Genomic DNA, 22442 nt, shown 5'->3' on the forward strand with positions numbered 1-22442 from the left:
CACAGTTGTTACAGTTAGCAGAACACTTTCTTAAATCAACCAACAACTCCTGCCTAATCTCTCCACAAACATAAAAGAAATGAAAAACAAACTATGTTCTTCAACAGTTCAGTAGTAAGAGCATAAGAATATTATTCCTGGCCGGTGCCACAGCTCACTTGGCTAATCCTCCACCTGTGGTGCCAGCACCCCAGGTTCTAGTCCCTGTCAGGGCACCAGATTCTGTCCCGGTTGCTCCTCTTCCAGTTCAGCTCTCTGCTGTGGCCTGGGAAGGCAGTGGAGGATGGCCCTGCACCCCATGGGAGACCAGGAGAGCACCTGGCTCCTGGCTTCGGATCGGTGCAGTGCACCAGCTGTAGCGGCCATTTGGGCGGTGAACCAATGGAAGGAAGACCTTTCTCTCTGTCTCTCTCTCACTATCTAACTCTGCAAGTAAAAAAAAAAAAAAGAATATTATTCCCATATGAAACTTGTATAACTTAAATAAAATTTAATAAAAGAATACTATTCTGGATTAAAGAGGAAAAACACATATTCACTGTAATAATTTTATCAGTTTAAGAAAAATTTTAATTTATTTTTATAGAACATTTCAGATTCCCTCATGTCATAGCAAAAGCAACATGTACACATACTAATTTAACCTACACATCAAGTCCCAAATTCCCAATCCTAGATATCAAGTTGCAAAAAGCAAGTGCTGACTTCTTTAGGTAGCATTTTTAAAAAAGTCCTCAGCACTTAAGTGAAATGAGACTTTAATCAAAAAAGAGACTGAATTCCACAGGGCACGCTTTCCCAAACAGCAATTAATTCAGTCAAGTCTGTGATTCCAAGCTCCAGTGACAGTGTTCTGCTTGAAGCAGACAAAACAAAGGCAGTCAATGCTAAAGCTGTATATTTCAATATGTACAGTATTTTTTAACTGCATTCAACTTTTAGAGTTTGTTTTGGAGTGTAATGAAACAAAAGAATTAGAAGGTCTCAGTCCACTTTGAATATTGCAATTATAGTAATTTTTTTTTCTGGACACAAAGGTACATTACAACACTGGTGGTCTTGAGTCAACTTCCCACTAATTGATTCAGCAAAAGCATACTTCCTTCAGTTATAACTCCGATTAAGAAACACATACATTTTAACATAAGAAAATTCTGTACTTCCAGTTTCAAAAAGTAGACAGTTCTATGAAGACAAAGCCATTTAAATATGAGTTTACATACACCTTTAAGTTTCTACAACTTAATGCCTTAAGAGGAATTTTGATTTCAGAAATACCATTTCACAGACCAGCATCATGTATTTATACTTGAGTTTTATACAGTATGCTATAAAGTGTAAATGGTAAAAATAATCAAATAACATAATTTTACAAAATTCAAGTTTCCAGTGATCTTAAAAAAGTATAATTTAGTTCACAGAGATATTGTTGTAGTTATCTAGAAAATCCTAAAGTTATATGAAAAAAATTAAAATTGTCATTTTAATAATTTTCAACCTTGTAATTAAACACAGCCAAAAAGAAAATAAAAGGCTGGTCTAGCATAAGTAATCAAGTCAAGGAGTTTTACAACCTTGAGCCACTATTTGGAATCTACTTTAGCTTTTACATAATTTTTACAGTCTTATTAACACCATTTTTATTAAGAAAAAGAAATGACCTTTTGAAATCATTGGCACCCAAAATGGCACTTAAGGACAAGAATCACAACTAGGAAAAAAATGAATCTTGGCAAGCACAATTTCTCTCAAAGAATGAAGAATGTCTTATAATTAATACAGAATGAAAGCAATAATTTAGAACTCTTGGGAAGCTCATATTTCTTTATTTTTATTTGTGTGTTACTAACAATCTAAGGTAAGCATTATATTCACTTTCAAAAGCAACGAAGGAAAGTAAAAAAATAAAACAAGAAAAACACAGCCCGGAGCATTCCAGGAGTTTGGTTTTTTTTAAATAAAAGATTCTCTTCTTCCCTTTCCTTTGGGCACACTGGCTCACTTCGGTTCTCCACTTTGTTACAAAAATACAAAACCAAAAACAAATCTCTGCTCAAAGTCGTCCTCCTCAGTGAGACTATTGAGATTTGCTTATGATTTCTTTTTTACTTTCCCAGCTACTCAATCCCTAAAATCTAAATATTTCAGTGAAAAATTTTTTGCATTTGCTTGAAGACAGCCCCTAATAACCTACATTGAAAAGGGAACTAAAATCACTGGCTGCAGTCAGGATCATCAAGTTTCCTGTTTTATTATTATTATTTTTAAATATAACAAAGACAAAAGCTCCAGCTGGAAATTCACACAATTCAGAAACGTGTCGAAAAACATTTATCACAATCTTTAAGATTTCTAAGTAGGCCAGCGCCGCGGCTCACTAGGCTAATGCTCCGCTTGCGGCGCCGGCACACCAGGTTCTAGTCCCAGTTGGGGCACCGGATTCTGTCCTGGTTGCCCCTCTTCCAGGCCAGCTCTCTGCTGTGGCCAGTAAAGGCAGTGGAGGATGGCCCAAGTCCTTGGGCCCTGCACCTCATGGGAGACCAGGATAAGCACCTGGCTCCTGCCATTAGATCAGCGCTGTGCGCTGGCCACGGTGGCCATTGGAAGGTGAACCAACAGCAAAGGAAGACCTTTCTCTCTGTCTCTCTCTCACTGTCCACTCTGCCTGTCAAAAAAGAAAAAGATTTCCAAGTAAAGGTTCCCAACTCCAATAGGAAAACTATGGAACTGCTAGATTAGCAAGTGAAAATAATTAGCCATTCAAATTCTGTTGGAAATGTCTGAATCTGTATAAAAGCTTCCTCTTATATAGGGACTGCAGTATCTGAGTCCCCAAGCTAGCTAGCTAGATCATGGAGAAAGAATTCTTTTGACTAGAGTTTACTCCAAAATCAACTTTCCCAACTCCTTTCTTTTCCCCAAAAAGTGTTCAATCACACTTCAAGAAGGGGAAGTACTGAGGCAGGGTGTTTTATATGGTACTGCACCCTTTAAGAAACGTACAGTTTAGTGAACCGGGAAACTTTTCACACACACTTAAACTGATGTATTTGTAGACATTATTTATCTGTGTTGAATAAGATACACTGTGAGAAAGTGTATTTTGGTTCAAAGGAGAAGCTGAAATAACTGTAGTGCGATCATAAACCCATTAGAGAACTAGCATAATTTAAAAGGTCAGTATATGTTTTAACAATTCTGATATTTTTGTTATTTGGGCTTAATTTCACATTCTTTTCCTTTCTTCTTTTGATTTTGCATCTCTGAGGGCACTTTTTACTTGTAAGCTGTGTTTGAGACTATACAGAATATGCTAATCAACAATATAAATATAAATAACCTATAAGCACTATCATCTGTACACGTATGGACAGACTCCAGCCTCAGACGACTGATGTTGTACTTTCAGGATTCACCGGCATGAGTCTAGATGCGTTCCTCAGGTCTTGGAGTTGCTTGGCAGGTTTCCTCACACCTTCTTCAAACCTTTTCTCCACCACAGGGAGCACCGTTTCATGTAGAAAGGACGCATTCTGTCGGATAAAAGCCTTCTTCTCTGGATCCGGCTCGCACTGAAGGCTATAATTCACATGCTGGACGGCAACCAGAATGATTTCCACCAGGCTCTCCAACAGTACCATGTGCAGCTCTGGGAAATACAGCTTTAAGGCCTCTTCCAAAAATCCCACGGTCTGTTTGGTGAAAGCGACCACTGTGTAACTTAGGTTCACCCAGCAGTCATCCCCTGTATACTGCTCAAAGTTACTCACCCCGCAACTTCTCATCTCTTCTTTGAGCTTGCCAGGGCCTCTGGAGTCATCAAGTTCATCCTCCTCCACATCTCCTCCGAGTTGCGATGTTTGGTGGCTTCAATGATGATTTCTTTGTAACTGTGCAAGGCCCCTTGGATGTCTTTCACCAGAAGGGCACGGATGATGAAGGTGAGGTCTAGTCCAATATCACCCACTCCTTAGCCACTTTGACGCACTCTGCCGCCGTGGACAGGCTCTCTTTGCTATCAAACACCTGCTTGCTGAAAGCATCTACGAACATGCCCATGGCTGATCTCGCCCAGACCACAAAGGCAGAGTAGCAGCCACTGTCGGTGCCGGCGACATCTGTCTCAAATTCTCTGGCAGTCTCAAGAAGACACGTAAAGAAGACATGGCACAGCTTATGAATATAGAGTAAAGTGGCACCTTCAATGCGAAGCTGACGGATGGCCGTGTGCACGGCTGCCGCTCTGTTTCTCAAAAACAGCTCGAAAGCCTTTGTGCACTGGCCAAGCCGGATTAGCTGAGAAACCGCCCTGCGAGTAGCCTTGGGCCCACCACGCAAGGAACGATCTGGGGACAGTTCAAAAACCAGCACCTCCGTGAGCTGCCGGACACGCTCATCCACCTTGGCCCTGAGTTCTTTTACAGGTGGGCTGGGCTTGTCTTCTAGGTAATGATTCAATTTATCTAGCAGGTCAACGGCCCCCTCAAAGTCCCTCTGAGCAATGCACACATCCAGGTCTTCAGGTAACTCCTGGATCCACTCCATCGATAAGTCCACCTTCTCTTCCTCTACCTCGGGGACAGCTGGCTCTTCTTCATCATCCTCAAACGGGTTCGTGGCCTTGGAGGTCACTTGGGGAGGTCCTCTAGGGGCCGCTGCTTCCTCCTGTTCCCTTCGTCTTTTTTCACTGAGGGCCCTCTTGGTTTCTTCCAGCACCTCCAGCCACTCTCGTTTTATTTTGGCATTTTCTGCCTGAAAAATGCGACTCTCGGGGAACATCAGCAGCTTGAACATGTCCTTCATGGGTGGGTTGTCCTTGACATTGACCACGGCCAGGCCATCTAGGGGATAGAGAGCGTTGTAGCGATACATCCCCCGCCGCTGGGGCAGCCAGGTGGCCACACCAGCAGACAGTCGTTCATGAGAAAGCCGTGCACCCGCTGCAGCTGGGCCATGTGATCCGCTTCGTATTCCACCAGGTCCCCGTTGTACACCAGGTACTGCCCCGGGGTCTCCAGCAGGTGCCTGCAGCCTTCCACCTTTTCAAGCTGGGTGGTCAGAGTGCGCTGCTTTCCTTCCTCGCCCGGGCCGGAACTGTCACGCGAGGCGCCCCCGGGCCTGGGAAAAAAGCCGGCCTGGCCTCGGAGGTGGTCTCGGCCCCGCGCCACCTGACCCCTCCTCCCCGCCGGAGGCGGCGCCGGCCCCCGCGGCGGCGGCGGCGGCCGGCAGCAAGGTGAGCGGGATGCTCTCCAGGCTGCTCTCCTGTTCCGTCAGGAGATGGCTGAGCTGGTACATCTCGCTCTCCAGGTAGGAGATCTCGCGGGCCGTCTCTAAGAACTGCCGGTAGTTCTGGTAGACGCTGCGTTTCAGGTTTTGCGCTGTCTCCTCCGCCAAAGCCTGGATGCGCTGCAGGTGCTCCTGGAGGTCCCGGTCCCCGTCCGGCTGCTGCGAGAGCTGCTTCACGTACAGCCGTGCCTCAAAGCCCCCTGATTCTAGCTGCGGCTCGCTCCACTGCCCGCCATTGCCATCGCCATTTCCGTCTGGGTCTCAGGCAGTCACTGTCACTGTTGCCACCGCTGTGGAGACCCACCCAACTCCAGCCGAGGTGCAGGGCTTAGAGAAGCAAGATACGAGCAAGACGAGTACGCCTGCACCCGGGTCTGAGCTGCTCACACTGCGCCTGCGCAAGCGGCTGAGCGTAGACCTTAAGACTGCACAGGAGCGCCCGCGAACTAGAGCGCACGCGCAGGAGGAGTTATTGCGGAAGCGTGGAGCAGGCGAGAGGGCAAGGCTTGAGTACTGCGCATGAGCAGAGCGTGAGGTTGGGGTTTGAAGTTCCTGCTGAAGCGTAAACGCGATAACTAGCTTCCTGAAACCGTCCTGGGGCCGAGCCCCGGGTTCTGCTCCAGTTTCGGAGGTGTGATGGCAAGTTTCTTGTTTAAGCCCTAGAATCTTGCCGTCGGCGTTCGGAGCAAACTCGGTTCTGGTTCCGGTTCTCAGTTCAGTTTTCCCCGAGTTCTGGCGAGATTGGCAGAGCGACCCCGAGAGCAGCCCGAGAACCGGTATCCTAGGAGCTTGAAGCCTCTGAAACGTTTTTGCTGCCTGAGTCGGGAGTCAGCCTAACGCCAGGGAATCCCGACTGGGATCCTGGCAGTGATGGATGAGGACCTGGTTTTGGCACTTCAGCTTCAGGAGGAGTGGACCTTGCAGGTTGCGGAGCGCGATGGCGCCCAGGAGCCCCTGTCGCTGGTAGACGCGTCCTGGGAGTTGGTGGACCCACGCCGGATTTGCAGGCCCTGTTTGTGCAGTTCAACGACCGGTTCTTCTGGGGCCAGCTGGAGGCCGTGGAGGTGAATGGAGCGTGCGCATGACCCTGTGAGTCCCGAGCTCCGCGGGGGAAACCGAGGCGGAGGGGGCCGCACTTCTTGCCCGAAGACTTCTTTTTTGGGCTCGCCAGTCCCAGGGGAGTTAAACCAGAGAGTTTGGCTTTGGACCCTTGATGTGTTTCTCCCTTCTTACCCAGTTCAAACAGCTAAGAACGCTATGTGGCTCACGCTACTGTGGTTGGAATTAGAAAGAACATAATGAGGGGGGAAAAGACCAAGAGAAGAAGAAAAAAGACAGCTCGCCCCACTTGAAAGTCACACGTTTCTAACTTTCCTATGCTAGTGCTCTAGGAAACAAGAGGGAGAAGCACTCAGATCTTTCCAGAAAGGGAGCTGAGGACGCAGAAAAACTTCCGAAGGCTGCGTGATGGCCAAGGTAACAAACTACCACTTGGTGTGGTGAGCTAGTGTTTGGAATGGGGAGGGAGTTGAGGTTCCCATATTTCTCGACTCGGGAGCTCTTTGGTGATGCTTCTAAAAGGATCTCCTCTCTACACATGAAGTTTGAGAGCTGCTGATTTGAGTTGATAATCTGCACATTATCGGAGTTAAGTTTCAATTACCACTTTGCCATGCATCTTTTTTTGACCGAGAAAAACAGAGATTTTCCATTTGCTGGTTGTCTTCCTAAATATCCACAACAGAGGGTGGGGTGAGGTTGGTGGTGGGGACGGGGTAGGCCAGATTGAATGCAAGAGCTAGGAACTCTATCTTGGTCTCCAACACAGGTGACAGAAACTCAAGTAGTGGGGCCATCATCTGCTGTCTCCCAGGGGCATTAGCAGGGAGCTGGTCACTGAAGCAGGGCTGAACCTGCTGTGTCACAGTGCCTGCCCCCCATGGTGGTTTTTGATTTGATACAAAACAACCTACAGTAAGACAGATTAAGGTGTGATATAAAATCGTGTTTAAAGTACAAATCTCTTTCATATATGCTGCTGGACATCTGCTTGTTAACCACAACAAACTGATGATAGTTTGTGGGGGGAAGAGGCTTAGAATAGAACAGGATTGTCCTGAGTGAGCTATTGCATGCAGCCTGCAATGGTGTGGGAAGCCATTGCTCTTCATGAAACACTAGTGTCTGTTCACAAACAGGATATACTTTCCAGAAAGCTGTCTCCCAATAGAGTTCTGTTAACTCTCAAGAATGTATTGGCCGGCGCCGCGGCTCACTAGGCCAATCTTCTGCCTTGCGTCGCCGGGACACCGGGTTCTAGTCCCGGTCGGGGCGCTGGATTCTGTCCCGGCTGCCCCTCTTCCAGGCCAGCTCTCTGCTGTGGCCCGGGAGTGCAGTGGAGGATGGCCCAGGTGCTTGGGCCCTGCACCCCATGAGAGACCAGGAGAAGTACCTGGCTCCTGCCATCGGATCAGCGCGGTGCGCCCATTGGAGGGTGAACCAACGGCAAAAGGAAGACCTTTCTCTCTGTTTCTCTCTCTCACTGTCCACTCTGCCTGTCAGAAAATAAAAAAATAAACTAAAAATAAATTTAAAAAAAGAATGTATAAGAATTTGTTTTGTTTCTCTTTTGTATATGTTTGCTTGATAACTGTAACCCATTTTTGTGGTGGTTGTTTTCCAGGTATACTGGGATATGCAGGTATGAAGGAAGTAGTGGAATATGTTCCATCCGTCTTAGCAAACCCCTTTTAAAGTTGAGACCAAGAAAGGATCTTGTAGAGGTATTCTTTCAGTAAACCTGATTCTTAGCTCAGTAATTTACAGATGCTTGTCATTGATTTAGATTGCTTTGAACTAACTTCTACATTTAAAAGAAACATTTTTCTCATAGTATGCACTTGAATTATGGGGCAAATAATAATGAGTACCTTCTACTTTTACAGTGCTTCAAAGTTAAGAAAGGCTTTTAGGTATAATATCTCATATCTTATTTAATCTTTATGATAGGGTTATGTGTTGTGATCTTCAATTTTTAAAAAAGTTTTTTTTTTGAAAGGCAGAGTTACAGAGAGAGAGAGAAGGAGAGATTGATTGATTGATTGATCTTCCATCTGGTGGGTCACTCCCTAAATGACTGCAACAGGCAATGCTGGGCTAGTCCAAAGTCCAAAACTTGGAACTCCATTTGGGTGTCCCACATGGGTGGCAGGGGCCCAAGCATTTGGACCATCTTGCACTGCTTTCCCAGGTACCTTACCAGGGAGCTGGATCAGAAGTGGAACAGTTGAGATTCAAACTGGTGCTGCTATGGAATGCTGGTGTCACAGGCAGCAGGTTTACCTGCTGTGCCGCAATGCTGACCCCATCTTCATTTTAAATAAGGAAGTGAAGGTTTGGAGGCGTTAAGTAATTTGTTTAAGTTCCATATTTAGATGCAGAGAACCACCTAGAATCCAGGTTTTCCCATTGAGACACAAAAATTTTCATTATCCTCTGTTAAGTCACCATGTTGCTGAGTTGGCAGCTGAAGTCACCCGGAGGGCACACATCATATCTAGGGCTGTAATCACTCTTGCTAGCAAAACAGAGCAGAAGGACCACTGTGCTTACTTTAGGCATCTACTAAACGTAACTTAGTTTGGATTAGGCAGACACCCAGCGTGCTCCCAGTGGGATTTGTCCTGCTGCAGTGATATCCCTTGGGAAATCGACACAAAAGAGCCTGGAGTGGTAAATATGTTAAACATAAACGTGCCTGGAAATCCTGAAGGGTGCTATTTTTAAGCATAGTAAAAGGTAATAGGTTTCACAGTATGGAAGTATTTAACACTACTGAATTAGTTACATAAAAAGGTTAATATGGTAAATTGCGTATTGTGTGTTTCTTTTTTGATTACATTTTGTGAAAAAAAGTAAGTAACTGCTAACTATAAAATGGCACAACAGAAATACTTGGTTAATGAAAAAGGAGGAATAAAAAACAAAGCCCAGATGACAAAGAGGAAAGTAGGCATAAACAGTATCCATTATTAGACTAAATGTAAGCAAGCTAAACATTTCAGTTAAAGATATGGAATAACAAAAAGATTGAGGGCTGTCGCTGTGGCATAGTGGGTTAAGTCTCCGCCTGCAGCACCAGCATCCCATATGGGCTCTGGTTCGTGTCCTGACTGCCCTACTTCCGATCCAGCTTCTTACTAATGGCCTAGGAAAGCAATGGAATATGGGAGACCTGGATGAAGTTCCTGGCTCCTGCATTCAGCCTGGCCCAGCCCTGGCCACTGTGGCTATTTGGGGAGTGAACTAGCGGATTGAAAATACCCCTCTCTCTAACTCTGACTTTCAAATAAATAAATAAATCTTAAAAAAGAAAGGTTGAGCATCTCTAATCTGAAAATCCAAAATGTTCTAAAAATCCAAGACATTTTTAGTACCAGCATGATGCTACAACGGAAAATTCCACACCTGACTTCATGTCACAGCAGAAACTCAAGTACTGTAAAAACAGCATGCAAAATTACCTTCAAGCTATATGTCATAAGGTATATATGAGACATAAATTAATTTTATGTTTAGACTTGGGTACTATCCCCATGATGTCTCATTATGTAAGTGAAAATATCCAAAATAGTTCTGGTCACAAGCATTCCAGATAAGGGGTACTCAATCTATATTAGATTAAAAAAGGTGTGGCCAGCGCCTCGGCTCATTAGGCTAATCCTCCGCCTTGCAGCACCGGCACACCGGGTTCTAGTCCCGGTCGGGGCGCCGGATTCTGTCCTGGTTGCCCCTCTTCCAGGCCAGCTCTTTGCTGTGGCCAGGGAGTGCAGTGGAGGATGGCCCAAGTCCTTGGGCCCTGTACCCCATGGGAGACCAGGATAAGTACCTGGCTCCTGGCTTTGGATCAGCGCAGTACGCCGGCCGCAGCACGCTGGCTGCGGCGGCCATTGGAGGGTGAACCAATGGCAAAAGGAAGACCTCTCTGTTTCTCTCTCTCACTGTCCACTCTGCCTGTCAAAAAAAAAAAAAAATTAAAAGAGGTGTAATTATAGTAAAGATGTACACATGTTAAGAGAATGGAAAATTATGTCATCCAGACATTTTGCAACAGAAAGCTATTATGGCTATATTCATATCTGTCTAAAAAGGGACTGGTGTTGTGGCATAGCAGGTAAAGCCTCTACCTATGATGCCAGCATCCCATATGAGCGTCGGTTCATGTTCTGGCTGATCCACTTCCAATCCAGCTCCGTGCTAGTGGCCTTGGAAAAGCAGGGGAAGATAGCCAAATGCTTAAGCCTTTGCTATCCATGTGGGAGACCTAGAAGAAGCTCCTGGCTGCTGACTTTGGTCTGGCCCAGCCCTGGCTTTTTGTGGCCATCTGGGGAGTGAACCAGTAGATGGGAGATCTCTCTCTCTCTCCATTTCTTCCTCTCTTTCTGTAACTCTGACTTTCAAATAAAATAAATATTAAAAAAAAAATCAGACTAAAAAAACCTCAAGGACACAAGTTTTACAGGGGACATTTTATAATGATGATAGTCTATTAAACAAAAACATGACTGTGAAAGGTAGTATAGTTTTAAATTCTTTGAAACATAAATTTGGAGATGCAAAAACACAACTATTTCAGTAATTCAATAAGCAGAAAAAATAGTACACATAAAACAAACCAAAAATTTGAACAGCATTATTAACCAAATCAGCCTTATCAGGAGCCCTAATTGGAAGACTATCTGTGATAAATGTGTATTGTATAAAGGATTAAACATATGAACTACTGAATGGGAGGCTTAGAAATGGGTGATAGTCCTGTCGGGAGCATTTCCTGTTGGCAGAAAGCCGTAGTATCAGCCTGGTCAAGCACAGAGGAAGAATGTATTGAAAATAGTTAATTGAATCATAATGAATGGGATTCAGAAAAGGAAAAGAAATCAAGATTTATAAATGTAGATTTTATTAGTACTACCACCACTCTTACTACTCACTCTTCAGCACCTTTTGTGTGCCTGACTTTGAACTAGATTAATTGTAGTCATTACCTTAGAGCAGGTAGGAACTTTTCCCATGTCTCATTCTTAATAAATAATAGATCCTTGGTTTAGACTCTAGTCCCTGGCTCTAACGGTCTTATTCTGTCCCCTGTATCACTCAGCCTCATCAATACTGCCTTATAGCTATTACTACTGCTCATTAAAATCTGGAGAGCTGAGCCTTAAAGAACAGATGGACTATGGACAAGAAGAGATGGTAGACTACTCTTGGCAGAATGTAAGGGAGTTTTATGAACAAAAGAGAACTTGTGACATATTTAGGACCAGAAATTGTTGCCTTTGACCAGATAGAACACTAATGGGAAACAAGTATGTTGGGACCATGCTATAGAGCTTGAATCTAGCTAAATGTGGAAAGCAGTAGGTATATAAAGTTAAAAATATTTTGTATGGTGTCATGTATGGTTTTAAAATGTGTTTATTGTTTAATTGAACCCAAAATTAGCAGCCTAAATTTGTTTCTCCTTTATAAGAAGATTGTCGGTATTTTAAAAGGTTGGGAAAGTTTTAAAATGTAGAATGGCCTTTGTTGAGTACGAATCTTTTGAATAGAATGTTATTTACTTGAGAAATAAAGTTCTTTTTAAGAAATACAGTTAATTTTTTTCATACATTATATTTTAATAAAGTCATTCTAAATTAAAATGTTCTTTTAAGAAGCAGGGATAGTCTGACATTAGGAACTGTATTAAGGTAACAGCATATTGTTAGTTCTGATGATAGTACACAAAAATTAACACCCACTATTGTTTTTTTAAAGATGTAAGGCGATTTGCAGTAAATTATTAAATTTTAAGAATAAAATTTTGATGAATTTTCCTTTAGATATAATTGAGACAAGTTTAGGGTGCTTCTTATAATTTAAATAACTTTTCAAAATTTTAGTCAATGAAATACTTGTAAAACAGAAAAATGAAAAGTTTTAAATAGGCAATAATTTTATTACAGTATTCTTAGTGGTTTTTTTTAACTTTTATTTAATGAATATAAATTTCCAAAGTACAGCTTATGGATTACAATGGCTTTCCCCCCCATAACTTACCTCCCACCTGCAACCCTCCACTGTCCCGCTCCCTCTCCCCTTCCATTCACATCAAGATTCATTTTCAATTCTCTTTATATACAGAGGATCAGTTTAGTATATATTAAGTAAAGATTTCAACAGTTTGCACCAACATAGAAACACAAAGTGAAAAATGCTGTTTGAGTACTAGTTATAGCATTAAATCACAATGTACAGCACATTAAGGACAGATATCCTACATGAGGAGTAAGTGCACAGTGATTCCTGTTGTTGACTTAACAAATTGACACTCTTGTTTATGGCATCAGTAATCTCCCTAGGCTCCAGTCATGAGTTGTCAAGGCTATGGAAGCCTTTTGAGTTCACCAACTCTTATCATATTTAGACAAGGTCATAGTCAAAGTGGAAGTTCTCTCCACCCTTCAGAGAAAGGTACCTCCTTTTTTGATGACCTGTTCTTTCCACTGGGATCTCACTCTCAGAGATCTTGCATTTAGGTTTTGTTTTTTTTTGGTTTTGTTGTTGTTGTTGTTGTTGTTGTTGTTTGCCAGAACGTCTTGGCTTTGCATGCCTAAAATGCTCTCATGGGCTTTTCAGCCGGATCCGCATGCCTTAAGGGCTGATTCTGAGGCCAGAGTGCTGTTTAGGACATCCGTCATCTATGAGTCTGCTGTGTATCCCGCTTCCCATGTTGGATCGTTCTCTCCCTTTTTTGTTCTATCGGTTAGTATTTTCAGACACTAGTCTTGTTTATGTGATCCCTTTGATTCTTAGTCCTATCATTATGATCAATTGTGAACAGAAATTAATCACTTGGACTAGTGAAATGGCATTAGTACATGCCACCTTGATGGGATTGAATTGGAATCCCCTGGTATGTTTCTAACTCTACCGTTTGGGGCAAGTCAGCTTGAGCATGTCCCAAATTGTACATCCCTTCCCTCTCTTATTCCCACTCTTATATTTAACAGGGATCACTTTTCAGTTACGTTTCAACACTTCAGAATAACTGTGTATTAATTACAGAATTCAACCAATAGTATTAAGTAGAACAGTAAAAAAAAATACTAAGAGGGATAAAGTATTAAGTTGTTCATCAACAGTCAGGGGAAGGGCTGATCAAGTCACTGTTTCTCATAGTGTCTCTTTCACTTTAACAGGTTTCCTTTTTGGTGCTCGGTTAGTTGTCACTGATCAGGGAGAACATATGATATTTGTCCCTTTGGGACTGGCTTATTTCACTCAGCATGATGTGTTCCAGATTCCTCCATTTTGTTGCAAATGACCAGATTTCATTGTTTTTGACTGCTGTATAGTATTCTATAGAGTACATGTCCCATAATTTCTTTTTTTTAATTAATTAATTAATTTTGACAGGCAGAGTGGACAGTGGGAGAGAGAGACAGAGAAAGGTCTTCCTTTGCCGTTGGTTTACCCTCCAATGGCCACCACAGCTGGCGCGCTGCAGCCGGCGCACCTCGCTGATCCGATGGCAGGAGCCAGGTGCTTATCCTGGTCTCCCATGGGGTGCAGGGCCCAAGCACTTGGGCCATCCTCCACTGCACTCCCTGGCCACAGCAGAGGGCTGGCCTGGAAGAGGGGCAACCGGGACAGAATCCGGCGCCCCGACTGGGACTAGAACCCGGTGTGCAGGTGTGCCGGCGCCGCTAGGTGGAGGATTAGCCTATTGAATTGAAACCCTAAGACTAGAATCTTGTTCTATGCTTGTCCTTCTCTGTCCTGAGCTCCCTGCCTACTATAGAAACTGTCATTAGTTCCTTAACTTTTTCTTTCATTTTTCTGTTTTACAAATACTTCCATTCATTTACTATTCCCCTCTACCACACTATATATATAATATATATGTATGTGTATATATAGTATATAGTATACATATATATGTATGTATGTGTATATATAGTATATAGTATACATATGTATGTATGTATATACACATACATATATATTAATACATATACACATACATACATATATATTATATATATTATATATATAAATATAAAGATTTATTAATTTATTTGAAAGAGAGAGAGAGAGAGATCTTCCGTCTGCTGGTTCTCTCCTCAGAGAGAAGTTGTTGCCGGGAACTGTGCTGATCTGAAGCCAGGAACCAGGAGCTTCTTCCAGGTCTCCCATGCAGGTGCAGGAGCCCAAGGACTTGGGCCATCTACTACTGCTTTCCCAGGCCATAGCAGAGAGCTGGATCAGAAGTAGAACAGCAGCTGGGACTGGAACCAGCACCCTTATGTTATGCTGACACTGCAGACGGTGGCTTTACCCACTATGCCACAGTACCGGCCCCCACACAATATATTTTTTAAAGATTTATTTATTTGAAAGGCAGAGTTATAGAAAGATAGAAGGACACACGCACACACTCACACAAATATACATCTTCCATTTACTATTTCACTCTCCAAATGGTCACAACAGCTGGAGCTGGGCTAATCCGAAGCCAGGAGCTTCTTCTGGGCTACCATGTGGATAAAGGGGCCCTAGCATTTGGACTATCTTCTGCTGCTTTCCCAGGGACATTATCAGGGAGCTGGATCAAAAGTCAAGCAGCCAGGACACCAACTGGTGTCTGTATAGAATACTGGCATCACAGGCGGTGGCTTTACCCACTACACCAAAACGCCAGCCCCTGTACTTTATCTTTTTCCTGAACTATGGAACTTCCTCCAAATAATCTCCTAGAACTTTTTTTTCTTTTTTTTTTTTAGCTGTGTAGAATTCCATCTTGTAGATGTACTATAGTGCATTCAACCGAGCTTCTATTGCTAAACACTTGAGTTATTTCTAATCTTTTGCCATTATAAACAGTGCCACAAAAAAATATGCTTTGCATATATGACCTTTCATGCTAGTCTGGGTATTGCTGGCTCAAAGGATAAATGAATTTGTAATTTTGTTAGATACCACCAAATTCTCCACAGAGGGTGTACCATTTCACACTTTGCCAGCAATGTATGGTGAAGTTTATTTTCTCTTAGCTTTACTAACAATGTCAAACTTCAGGAGTTTTGTCAATCTTGATAAGCAAGAAATAGTATCCTAATATACTGTTGATTCACATTTCTCTTATAAATGAAGTTGAGCAGGTTTTCATATGTTTATGGATCACTTATACCTCGTGAACTCTGTTGAACTCTGTCCATTTTAAAATGGAAGTGTTATTTCTCTTTTCTCATTAGGAACCCTTTATAATATGAGTAATTAATAACCTATGGTATGAATTGCATCTATATTTTTCTGAGTTTCTCTTTCCATACTACTTAATAAATTTTTTCCTATCAGAATTATAAAGTTTTTGTTGTAGAATTCATTTGTATTATCTTCTGGATTTTGATTATTAGAAACCTTCCTGGACAAAGGAGTTCTTAACCTGGGAGCTACCAAGCTTCAGATGTTACGTGCAAAAATTTTGAATGTGTGCTTACATAAGTTCTCTTGAAAGGTGGTTCATGATTTTTATCAGTATCAGCCTGTGATCAAAATGTTCCATAGCAATTTGATTTGATTGTTTTCTGTTTCAGACCCTCTTGCATGAAATGATACACGCCTATTTATTTGTGACTAATAATGATAAAGACTGGGAAGGACATGGTTCAGAGTTTTGTAAACATATGAATCGCATCAACCACCTGACTGGAGCCAATATAACGGTGTGTAAAGCCCTATGTACTTATGATATTTAGTAGCTATTAATTCAGTAGCTCCTGAGATTTAATTTAAAATGTGGGTATAGCAAGAAACAAATCTTGTGTTTGAGGATTTGCAGCAGTGAATGAAAGTCCTAGAGTAGAAGATGCTGATTGTTTTGTCTACCTTACGTGGTAGAAGGGCAGCAGAGCAGCAGTGTCCCTGAGACCTCTGACTTCCTATAGGTCAACATTTAAAAAAAATTTAACTAATTTATTTATTTGAAATGCAGAGAGACAAATAGAGTTGTTGTCAATGGTTCACTCCCTAAATGCCTATAACAGCCAGGGCTGGGCCAAGCCACAGCCTGGAGCCTGGTACTCAATCCAGGTTTCCCACGTGGGTTGCAGGAACCCAATTAAACTATTACTGTTGTCTCCCAGGCAGCAGAGTCTGCATTAACAGACTCTCATAGAATGAGAAGTAGGAATCCAGTTCCTTCCACATTTTTATTCCATCACCACTTATTGAAACAACTACCCTTATAGTAATGTAGGCTGTAAACATGTTAGTGAAAATCTAGTTGGCTGTGTGTATGTAGATTGGTTTCTAGGTGCCCTATTCTGTTCCATTGATCTATGTGTTTTGTTTTTTGTTTTCTTTAGCCTGTCCCATGTTGTTTTAATTACCATGGATTTTCACTATACTTTCAAATCAGGTATTGTGATGGTAATTGTATCAGTATTTTGGTAGGAATTATATTCTGTAGATTACTTTAATATGCACATTTTGATGATATTCTAATCCCTGAAAAAGAGATTTTTTTTCATTTTCTGTTTCCTTGATGGCTTATGATTAGTGTTTAGTAATTTTTTTTGTTTTTTTTTTTTTTTTACTGTCGGGACCATTCACTTTTGGTTATATTTGTTACTAAATGTTTAACTTTTTGTAGCTTTCTGAAAGGTATTTCTTTCTTGATTTCTCTTTCACCAATATCATTATTGGTGCATAAAAATGCTTTTTGTATAATTATTTTGTATCCTGAGACCGTACCTAATCGGTTTCTCATTTCTTTTTTTTTTTTTTTTTTTTTTTTTTATTTTTGACAGGCAGAGTGGACAGTGAGAGAGAGAGACAGAGAGAAAGGTCTTCCTTTGCCGTTGGTTCACCCTCCAATGGCCGCCGCGGCCGGCGCGCTGCGGCCGGCGCACCGCGCCGATCCGATGGCAGGAGCCAGGAGCCAGGTGCTTTTCCTGGTCTCCCATGGGGTGCAGGGCCCAAGCACCTGGGCCATCCTCCACTGCACTCCCTGGCCACAGCAGAGGGCTGGCCTGGAAGAGGGGCGACCGGGACAGAATCCGGCGCCCCGACCGGGACTAGAACCCGGTGTGCCGGCGCCGCTAGGCGGAGGATTAGCCTAGTGAGCCGCGGCGCCGGCCGGTTTCTCATTTCTACCTCACTTTGGATGAGTGTTTAGATTGTTTATCACAGGTTTGAAAAAGGCCAATTACAAGAATTAAATGCACAGGTATAGGTGTTATCTAGGAAGGCATATTAGATAGCAAATTTTAAAAATTTCTGAAGATGTTTCCATTCAGATGCTGTTAGCAGAAACAGGAGTACAGGTACCATGACTCTGGCCTGGAGGTTGTGGCCCGCAGTGTTTAGCTGGCTTTGTTATGTGGGTGCTGCTGAGACTGGCTACAGGTTGTGGCAGGCGTGAACCTCCATTTCAAGTTGCAACCCTAGTGTCTGGCAGGAAACAGCACCCAGCACACACACAGTGGGCTGCACCCTGGGACAGTGGTTGGGTGCTCCTGTCTTCTTGCTGGGACAAAATCTAGCCCGGCGGTTGCTTGGTTGGTTGGTTGGTTTATTTGTTTGTTTGTTTATTGTCTTTCCAATGAAAACTCTTACCTTGATTTTATTAAAAGGAATAATTACCAATGCATTCCAAAATACTTTTAAGTGTATTTGAAATATTTTTGTCTTAGATGATTTACAGTGTGGAGGATTTTTCTTGTTGTCACAGTTTGAGTTTCTTTAAATCTTTTTATGTGACTAGTGTGAGGAGAACATTTTAAGATTATCAAGGTCTTTTTTTTTTCTTGGTTGTTGCTGTTGTCGTTTCCTATTTATTTCTCTTGACATGAATTGTTACTAACCAGATAGATATTAGCCAGTATAAAATGATTGCTTTTGGCCTGTACTCTTGTATTATGAAATAAGGACCTAACATCAGGTAGGCTTTACAAATGAAGAGATTGGAGAGAAAAGCTAGTCATAATTGTTATAATATGCTAAATGAAGAGAAAGGAAGATATGCAGAAAAATACAAGGGAGTTTTCCTTTAGCTTTGGAAGATCACCTGACAGTAGCTTTAGGCTTTCTAACAGCCTTTGGGTGTCATTTGCCCATGCTAAAAGCTTTCTTGGGGGCGCACATTTGGTCTGGGAGTCAAGTCTGTTCTTGGGATGTCTGTTTCCTGTGTTACAGTGCCTGTTTGAATTCTGGAACCATTTCCGATTCCAGCTTTCCTGGCAGTGTGTGTCCTGGGAGACATCAGGTGATGGCAGAAGTGTCTGGGTACTTGTCACCTACATGGGAAGACTGAGTTCTTGGCTTCTAGCTTCAGTCTGACCCAGTCCTGGCTGTTGCAGACACTTGAAGAGTGAGGGACTAGATGGGAGAGCTCTGTCTCTTTCCCAATCTTTCCAACTTTTTTCTTGCTGCTCTTTCTGTTTAGTTTCTGATCATCTAACCTCTTTTTTTCAAAGCACAAAGTTTCCCTTTTGTCAGTAGGCTTTTCCTCTTGTGAAACTTGAATCTCAAGAGTCCTCACTCTTTTCTGTGCTTGTCATCTAGTTTGTGCAGAATAATTTAGCCCTTAATACTACATTTGTTTATTTTCATGGCAGATAATCTCTGAATGTAATTTTTTCTTGGAGGACATGATCTATTCTGCCTGTCGTCTTTCCCTCAACTTTCCTAGTAAAATATTTTAGTTTCACAGTTGTTAGGATAAAATTAAACCCACTATACCATAACAAATATTTTTTTCTTTAAGACATTAACATAAGCATTATGAATAAAGCTTCAGGATAACTCTAATACTCTAAATGACTTTTATGCAAATGAATACAGAATTAAAACATTTGATTCCAGTAGAGAATTTATCTATCAAATATTCATGTTATTCACTGAGGAGAAGAATCTAAATGTACATTCCTTTAATATATAGCCAACAGTGAGATTTAAAATCCCATAGGCCTTTATGTTCTGCCTGTAGCAATTCTCATAGGGAAAATTGTAATAACCTTACTGTACCCTCAGATTACTTGCTAAAGAAGCACAGGAATAAACTGATTGGAGAAACTTGATTTAACCGTAGACTCCAGTATTTGTAGGTGTGGCTTTCACCTGTCTCTGGTGGTCACATAAGATGTTTGCAGCTCAATCTAGGAATCCTCTGTGTGTTGTATTTTAGCCTCATTGCCCATGATGTAGAACCAAGAGGCAGTAATCTTTAACTTGTAAGTGGGTAAAATAATGCTGTCACTTACTGTAATTAATGAAAGTTTCGTGCAGTACTGAGGATGTGTTTTGGTCATCATGTTCCCCATTGGATTCCATTTTCAATGGCGAAAGCAAAGACTTGGTGTGGAATGTGTTTGGGACCAGTTTCATTGGCAGGCCACCTCTCTATGAAGTGTTACTGGAGCATGAAATCTGTAGTAATAAATCTAGAGCAGATAGTAGCGTTTCGCATGTGAGGCACATAATCCCTGTTTCAAGAACTCATCTCTACCATTACAATAGGAACATAGTAATGAACAAGTGCAAATGATGAGGTGGTACTGTGCTCTAATACAATTTCATTGTAAAACCAGATGATGAAATGATTTTTAAAAGGTACTAATAAAGTTTGTGGTTCTTTATTTCTTCATTTTAGTTCCAAGAAGCAGAAGCACGACACCAGAATTTGAAAACAGTGCTGAAAACTCAAAAGAACATCTGACAATCTGCAATTCAAAGTACCATGCAAAATAATGAGTCTTTATAAACCATATAAGATATAAACTATGATATATAGAGCAGTTTTGATCCTAAATACATCTATGCAAAGTGAGGAAAATGTTCAGCTTTAAGTTGTATTAAATGTACACTTTTATAAACATATTTAAATATGGTACATTACCCATTAAACACATTAAAACTGATACACTGTCACCAATCATTTGCTTGTTAAATTTTTATGAACTTTGCTTGTAATATTTTGGTGATTATTCAGTTATGTGTCTCTTTAGGTTGATGTGAGAATAACAATTTTTAAATTACATCTTAGGCCTGAATGTGAAAATTCCAGGTTAAAGGAAATAATCAAAAAACAAGAGGGCACAATTGAACATCTTCAGGAAAATCTCACAAGAATAATTTTAGTGAGTCCATCTCTTAATGTCTGCCTTAGCGCATGGAGTTTTTAGTTTCTAATAGGAAATTGTGAGAACATTTTTGATAATGTGAAAAGCTTCATCAATAAATAGGTAATGTATTCATATGCTCTTCAACATTTTTAGGGTGATGCTGCCCCACAGATTAGAAAACAACACTAGTTTCAAAGACACATCCATAAGAACAGTATAACAAGTACAAAGCAGTCTGTCTCTAAAGGTAACCCCCATAAAGTGAGTGTTTCAGTGTATGGTTGAAGATACAGTCTATGAGAAGTAAATGGACGTAAGAGATAAAGTAAAAATGACCTCATAAAGTGGACGAGGCTCAAATTATAGAATTGGTCATTTGATGGCTTGAATAAAGGAACTGAAACTTTTTTTAAAACTTTTATTTAGTAAATATAAATTTCCAAAGTACAGCTTATGGATTACAATGGCTTCCCCCCCCCATAACTTTCCTCCCACCTGCAACCCTCCTTTTTCCCACTCCCTCTCCCCTTTCATTCACATCAAGATTCATTTTCAATAATATTTATATACAGAAGATCAATTTAGTATATATTAAGTAAAGATTTCACCAGTTTGCACCCACATAGAAACACAAAGTGAAAAATACTGTTTGAGTACTAGTTATAGCATTAAATCACAATGTACAGCACATTAAGGAAAAGATCCTGCATGAGGAGTAAGTGCACAGTGACTCCTGTTGTTGACTTAACAAATTGACACTCTTGTTTATGGCATCAGTAATCTCCCTAGGCTCTAGTCATGAGTTGCCAAGGCTATAAAAGCCTTTTCAGTTCGCCGACTTAGATCTTATTTAGACAAGGTTATAGTCAAAGTGGAAGTTCTCTCCTCCCTTCAGAGAAAGGTACCTCCTTCTTTGGTGACCTGTTCTTTCCACTGGGATCTCACTCGCAGAGATCTTTCATTTAGGTCAATTTTTTTTTTTTTTTTTTTTTTTTTGCCAGAGTGTCTTGGCTTTCCATGCCTAAAATACTCTCATAGGCTCTTCAGCCAGATTCTCATGCCTTAAGGGCTGATTCTGAGGCCAGAGTGCTGTTTAGGACATCCGACACTTATGATTCTGCTGTGTATCCCGCTTCCCATGTTGGATCATTCCCTCCCTTTTTGATTCTATTAGTTATTATTTGCAGACACTAGTCTACTTTATGTGATGCCTTTGACTCTTAGACCTATCAGTATGATCAATTGTGAACTGAAATTAATCACTTGGACTAGTGAGATGGCACTGGTACATGCCACCTTGATGGGATTGAATTGGATTCCCCTGGCACATCTCTAACTCTACCATTTGGGGCAAGTCAGCTTGAACATGTCCCAAATTGTACATATCCTTCCTCTCTTATTCCCACTCTTATATTTAACATAGATAACTTTTCAGTTAAATTTAAACACCTAAGAATAATTGTGTGTTAATTACAGAGTTCAACTGATAGTATTAAGTAGAACAAGAAAAAAATACTAAAAGGGATAAAGTATTAAGTTGTACATCAACAGTCAGGGCAAGGGCTGATTAAGTCACTGTTTCTCATAGTGTCCATTTCAGTTCAACAGGTTTCCTTTTTGGTGCTCGGGTAGTTGTCACTAATCCGGGAGAACTTATGATATTTGTCACTCTGGGACTGGCTTATTTCACTCAGCATGATGTGTTCCAGATTCCTCCATTTTGTTGCAAATGACCAGATTTCATTGTTTTTGACTGCTGTATAGTATTTTATAGAGTACATGTCCCATAATTTCTTTATCCAGTCTTCTGTTGATGGGCATTTGGGTTGATTCCAGGTATTAGCTATTGTGAATTGAGCTGCAATAAACATTGAGGTGCAGACAGCTTTTATGTTTGCCAATTTAATATCCTTTGGGTAAATTCCAAGGAGTGGGATGGCTGGGTTGTATGGTAGGGTTATATTCAGGTTTCTGAGGAATCTCCAGACT

The 22442-nt window shown here is 41.5% G+C and overlaps 1 protein-coding gene and 1 pseudogene across 1 annotated transcript; one reads left to right on the plus strand and one right to left on the minus strand.

The window, feature by feature from the left end:
• Positions 1–547: 547 nt before the first annotated feature.
• LOC127483432 (exocyst complex component 8-like) lies at positions 548–5552 on the minus strand. Its single transcript, XM_051820595.2, is given in 6 exon segments — positions 548–3805; positions 3808–3966; positions 3969–4902; positions 4905–5160; positions 5162–5501; positions 5504–5552. Coding segments are annotated over 6 exon segments (2142 nt in total). The 5' UTR covers positions 5535–5552; the 3' UTR covers positions 548–3383.
• A 437-nt stretch (positions 5553–5989) lies between these two features.
• On the plus strand, positions 5990–20263 carry LOC127485647 (DNA-dependent metalloprotease SPRTN-like; annotated as a pseudogene).
• The last annotated feature ends 2179 nt before the right edge of the window (positions 20264–22442 follow it).

The sequence above is a fragment of the Oryctolagus cuniculus genome, chromosome 13, assembly GCF_964237555.1.
Source record: "Oryctolagus cuniculus chromosome 13, mOryCun1.1, whole genome shotgun sequence".
NCBI lineage: Eukaryota > Metazoa > Chordata > Mammalia > Lagomorpha > Leporidae > Oryctolagus > Oryctolagus cuniculus.